This window comes from Tamandua tetradactyla, chromosome 26 (assembly GCF_023851605.1).
Source record: "Tamandua tetradactyla isolate mTamTet1 chromosome 26, mTamTet1.pri, whole genome shotgun sequence".
NCBI classification, from domain to species: domain Eukaryota; kingdom Metazoa; phylum Chordata; class Mammalia; order Pilosa; family Myrmecophagidae; genus Tamandua; species Tamandua tetradactyla.
In genome coordinates, this window is record NC_135352.1 from 1,329,291 (window position 1) to 1,335,515 (window position 6,225).

The 6,225-nt window shown below is 37.1% G+C and overlaps 1 protein-coding gene across 1 annotated transcript; it reads left to right on the top strand.

Moving 5' to 3' along the window:
- Nucleotides 1-661: 661 nt before the first annotated feature.
- On the top strand, nt 662-2,882 carry LOC143669642 (uncharacterized). The gene is given in 4 exon segments (XM_077144210.1): nt 662-1,185; nt 1,187-2,360; nt 2,362-2,412; nt 2,414-2,882. Coding segments are annotated over 4 exon segments (1,719 nt in total). The 5' UTR covers nt 662-940; the 3' UTR covers nt 2,663-2,882.
- The last annotated feature ends 3,343 nt before the right edge of the window (nt 2,883-6,225 follow it).

Genomic DNA, 6,225 nt, shown 5'->3' on the forward strand with positions numbered 1-6,225 from the left:
TATCAAAAAAGAAGTAAGTGCAAAAATTGAGGAATTAATTGTCCACTTGGAAGAACTAGTAAAAGAACAGCAAACCAACACCAGAGCAATCAAAAGGAAAGAAATAACAAAGATTATAGCAGAAACAAATGAAAGTGAAAGCAATTGAGAAAGTCAACGAAACCAGAAGTTGGTTCTTTGAGAAAATCAATAAAACCGATGAGCCCTTAGCAAAAAGGTTGACAAAAATAAAGAGAGAGGATGCAAATAAATAAAATCAGAAATGGAAGAGGAGACACAAACACTGGTCTCACAGAAATAAAGAAGATAATGAGAGGATACTATGAGAAACTTTATACGAATAAACTAGACAACATAAATGAAATGGGCAACTTCCTAAAAAGGCATGAACAACCATCATTGACTCAAGAAGAAATAGACGACCTCAACAAACCAATCACAAGTAAAGAAATTGAATAAGTCACCAGGAAGCTCCCAAAAAGGAAAAGTCCAGGACAAGATGGCTTCACATGTGAGTTCTACCAAGCATTCAAGAACGAATTAATACCAATCTTGCTCAAACTCTTCAAAAATGTGAAGAGGAAGAAGACTAACTCATTCTATGAAGCTATCACCCTCATACCAAAGCCAAAGTTACTATAAGAAAAGAAAACTAGGTGGACATAAGATGGCGACGTCGGCCATATCTCTCCCACCGTAAGTCTGCTGTGCTCTCGGGCCTCTCACCTAGTGCGAGCAGATCCCTGACTCGGCCGGGGACTCGGAGGATCCCCCACGCCAACCCGGCCAGCGTGGGGCCCCTCGGACCTCCGTAGCGGTGGAAGGCGGAGCGGGAGTGCGCTGGAAGTACCCGCCCCGGTTACTAGCTTTGTTCACCTGTTGCTTGTCCGGTTGTGAGTAAAAATCCAAATGAAGACAGTTGTCAGCTGATCTATTGACAATGCAACCACAGGATTTAATGACCTTCAAAGATGTAACTGTAGACTTTACCCAAGAAGAATGGGCATTGCTAGACACATTCCAGAGAAAACTGTTTCGAGATGTGATGCTGGAGACTATTAGTCATCTGATCGCAGTGGGATGTCAGGTCTGCAAATCAGATGTGCTTTCCCAGTTACCACAAGTACAGGAAGTGTGGAGAGAAGAAATAGTATTTCTCCAAAACCAGAATCCAGGCAAGAAAAATTACCTGTAAAAAGGAAGAAATAGTGTTTATGCAACTTTCTTGCAGGAAAGACAATTCTAACACCATGTCATTGAAAATGTCTCACAATCAAAATAATTCTTTTGCACCTACTTATATGCAAGAAGTTTCCACTCTCAGATCCACAGGGACTCAACATGCATTAATTCCCATGAGAAAGAAATCATATTTAAGCAAACCACTTGGAAATGTCCTCAGTGACCAGTCATCTCTTAATCAACAAAGGCACAGTCAAACTAGAAGTAAATCTTATGAATACCGTCAGAGTTCTAAAGCCTTTCTTAAGACGTCTGGCCACAGACAGTACAGTGGAACTCGAACTGCCAACAGACCATATGAATGTCTTCTATGTGGGAAAACTTTTATTAGATTTTTTGATGTTAGACAACATGAGAGGATCCATAGTAGAGAGAAACCCTGTGAATGTAATTTATGTGGGAAAGCCTTTAGTCAGTATTCTTATCTTAGACGACATCAGAAAATACACAATGGAGAGAAACCTCATGAATGCCATCTATGTGGGAAAACCTTTAGTCAGTATGGTAATCTCAAACGACATGAGAGAACACACAATGGAGAGAAGCCCCATGAATGTTGTCTGTGTGGGAAAACCTTCAGCCAATCTTTTAATCTTAGACAACATGAGAGAACACACACTGGAGAGAAGCCCTATGAATGCCATACTTGTGGGAAAGCTTTCATTCATTGTTCTACCTTCAGGAAACATGAGAGAACTCACACTGGAGAGAAACCCCATGGTTGTCATCTATGTGGAAAAACCTTCAGTCAACATTCTAGTCTCATACGACATGAGAGAACACACAATGGAGAGAAACCCCATCAATGTGATACATGTGGGAAAGCCTTCAGTCAATATTCTAATCTTAGACGACATGAGAGAACTCACACTGGAGAGAAACCACATGAATGCCATCTGTGTCAGAAAGCTTTCAGTTCATATTCCAATCTTAGACAACATGAAACAACACACACTGGAATGAAACCCCATGAATGCCATCTATGTGGAAAAGCCTTCTATCGGTATTTTAATCTTAGACAACATGAGAGAACACATACAGGAGAGAAACCCTATGAATGCCATACATGTGGGAAAGGTTTCATTCATTCTTCTTCCCTCAGAACACATGAAAGAACTCAACACTGGAGAGAAGCCCCATGATTGTCATCTGTTTAGGTTAACCTTTAGTTGCTCTTCTACAACTTAGAGAACATGAGAGGAAACACACTGGAGAGAAACCCTATGGATGCCATACATGTGGGAAAGCCTTCATTCATTTTTCTACTTTCAGAAACTATGAGAGAAGTCATACTGGAGAGAAAACCCATGGATGTCATCTGTGTGGGAAAGCTTTCATTCACTGTTCTGCCCTCAGGCAACATAAGGGAATGCACAATCGACAGAACCATAAGAATGTCGTCTATATTAGAAAACCTTGATTTTTCTGTTCTTAAACAACGTAATGTATTCAAATTTGATAGGAGAATCATGAGTATCATGAAAGCCTCCTGTCAGTATTTTGTCTTTAGATGTAAATTGAGAACTCAACATGTTTGAATATGGAAGAGGTTTCAGCCATATCTTTAAACTTTCATCACCCTAGAAAATTCACCTATGGGAGAAATGCTGTGTTTGTAATCGATATAATAGTGCCTTCAGTTGCCAGTACCAAAGTTAATATAAGGCAGCTCATTCAGGAAAGGATCCCTATGAATGTTAGCTATGTAGCAAAGCCTTTAGTAGTTGATCTAATGATACACCATATGAGAAAACTCACAAGATAATCCTAATGTAACTAAAAAGTCTTCATCTACCACTCTGATAAGCCAGAGAAATTACATATGGGAAATTCTTTGTACCTGATATAAAAGTGCCTTAATATTAATTTATCTTTGAAATAAAGAGTGAATTTCATTGGAATGAAAAAAAAAAGAAAAGAAAACTACATGCCAATATTGCTAATGAATATGGATGCAAAAATCCTCAACAAAATTCTTGCAAATCAAATCCAGCATCATTTAAAAAGAATTATACAGCATGATCAAGTGAGATTTTTCCCAGGTATGCAAGAATGTTTCTCCATAAGAAAATCAATTAATATAGTGCACCATATCAGCATGTCAAAGCAGAAAAACCACATGGTCATCTTGATTGATGCAGAAAAGACATTTGATGAAATTCAACATCCTTTCTTGATGAAAGCACTTCAAAGGATAGGAAGAGAAGGGAAGTCCCTCAACATGATAAAAGAAATATATGAAAAACCCACAACTAACACCATCCTCAATGGGGAAAGACTGAAATCTTTACCCCTAAAATCTGGAAAAAGACAAGGATGTCCACTGTCACCATTATTATTCATCATTGTGTGAGAATTTTTAGCCAGAGCAATTAGACAAGAAAAAGAAATACAAGGCATCAAAATTGGAAAGGAAGAAGTAAAACTCTCATTGTTTGCAGATCATGATACTACATATCAAAAACACTGAAAAATCCACAGCAAAACTACTAGAGCTAACAAATGAGTACAGCAAAGTGGCAGGGTACAAGATCAACACTCAAAACTCTGTAGTTTTCTATACAGTAGTAATGAGCAATGTGAGTTAGAAATCAAGAAAAACCTCCATTTACAATTGCAGCCAAAAAATAAAATATTCAGTAATAAAATTAACTAAGGATACAAAAGACATGTACAAAGAAAACTACAATAAATTGCAGAAAATCACAGAAGACCTAAATAAATGGAAAGGTATACAGTGTATATGGGTTGGAAGACTAAATATAGTTAAGATGTCAATTCTACCTAAGTTGATTTATAGATTCAGTGCAATACAAATTAAAATCCCAAAAACTTACTTTGCAGAAATAAAAAAACTAATAACCAAATTTATTTGGAAAGGCAGTGTGCCTGGAATTGCTGAAAATATCTTGTGAAAGAAAAATGAAGTCAAGGTCTCACGTTACCTGTCTTTAAGGCATATTATGAAGCTAAAGTGGTCAAAGCAGCATGATACAGGCATAAAGATAGATATACTGACCAATGGAATAAAAAAGAATGTTCAGATATAGACCTCGTCATCTATGGACAATTGATCTTTGATAAGGCAGTTAAGCCAACTCACCTGGGACAGAGTAGTCTCTTCAATAGATGCTGCTTGGAGGACTAGATATCAATATGAAAAATAATGAAAGAGTAGGGTGGGCCATAGTGGCTCAGTGGCAGAGTTCTTACCTACCATGCCAGAAATCCGGGTTCAATTCCTGGTGCCTGTCCATACAAAAAAGAAGAAGAAGAAGAAGAATGAAAAAGCATCTATATTTCACACTTTATGTAAAAATTAACTCAAAAATGTACCAAAGACCTGAACATTAGAGCTTTCACCATAAAACTTTTAGAAGAAAATGTAGTGAAATATCTTATAAAAGTTGTAATAGGAGACGGTTTCCTAGATCTTACACCCAAAGCACAAGAATTGAAGAAAGAAATAGATGAATGAGAATTCCTCAAAATTAACCACTTTTGTGCACCAAAGAACATTGCCAAGTAAGTAAAAAGGCAGCCTTCACAATGGGGGACAATATCTGGAAACCACATATCAGATAAGGGTCTAAAATCCAGAATATATAAAGAAATTCTTCAACTCAAGAACAAAAAGCACACAGCCCAATTATGAAATGGGCAAAAGACATGAACAGACACTTCTCAGAAGAAGAAATACAAATGCCTAAAAGGCACAAAGGGAAGATACTCGACTTCACTGGCTATTAGGGAAATGCAAATCAAAACCACAATGCGATATCATCTGACACCCACTAGAATGGCCATTACATAAAAGCAGAAAATAACAAGCACTGGAGAGAATGTAGAAAAAGGGACACATGTATTCACTGTTGGTGGGAATGTAAAATAGTAAAACCACTGTGGAAGGCAGTTTGGTGATTCTTCAGGAAAATAAAAATAGAATTGCCATATGATCCAGTGATACCGTTGCTAGGTATCTATTCAGAGGAAATTAGGGAGAGGATGCAAATGGACATTTGCTACAAATGTTTATACCAGTATTAGTTACAATTGCCAAGAGATGAAAGCAGCCCAAATATCCATCAACAGACGAGTGGCTAAACAAGCTGTGGTATATACATACAATGGAATATTACACAGCTGTAAGACAGAATAAAGTAATGAAGCATGTCACAATGTGGATGGAACTTGAGAATGTTATGCTGAGTGAAATTACCCAGAAACAAAAGGACAAGAACTGCATGGTCTCATTGATATGAACTAACATTAATTAGTGAACTTGGTGAATTTCTGTTCAGAACACTGGTTATTAGGAGATAGAAATAGCAGAGAGATTAGGCTATTGTGCTGAAGGGGCACAGACTGTGCAACAGGACTGATTATAAAAATTCAGAAATGGATAGCACAATAGTATCTGATTGTAGCACAATAATGCAAGTACACTGAATGAAGGTGAATGTGAGAATGATAGATAGAGACGGACTGAGGGTAAATATGAAACCAGAAGGAAAGATAGAGGATAAAGTCTGAGATGTTATATTTTAGGAATGCATAGAGTATACAATGATAGTGAATAAATGTAAAAATGAAGAAACATTTTTGCATGAGAAAGAACAAAGGAATGTCAATATCTTTGTGTTGAAAACAGATGGTGAGTCATATTTTAAAACTTCAACTTCTGTGTGAGACTAAAGAAATAAATGTTTGTTTGGTGTAAAATTTATATTTTGACTAGTACATTTCCCAATTTAACTTATATGGACAGTTTAATTGAATGCCATAAGTACATGGAACCTAGAATACCACATGAGATTTAGTTGGTTTGTCCAGGTTAGTGTGATGCCCTGATAAATCCCAAAGTGATTTGAACAGTGAATAAAAAAGTCACCATGAGGGAATGGGGAGAAAGGGGGAAAAATTCAACTTCCCAATTTGGAGATTTCCTGATATTCTCGCAAGCAGTGGGGACAACCAAATCAA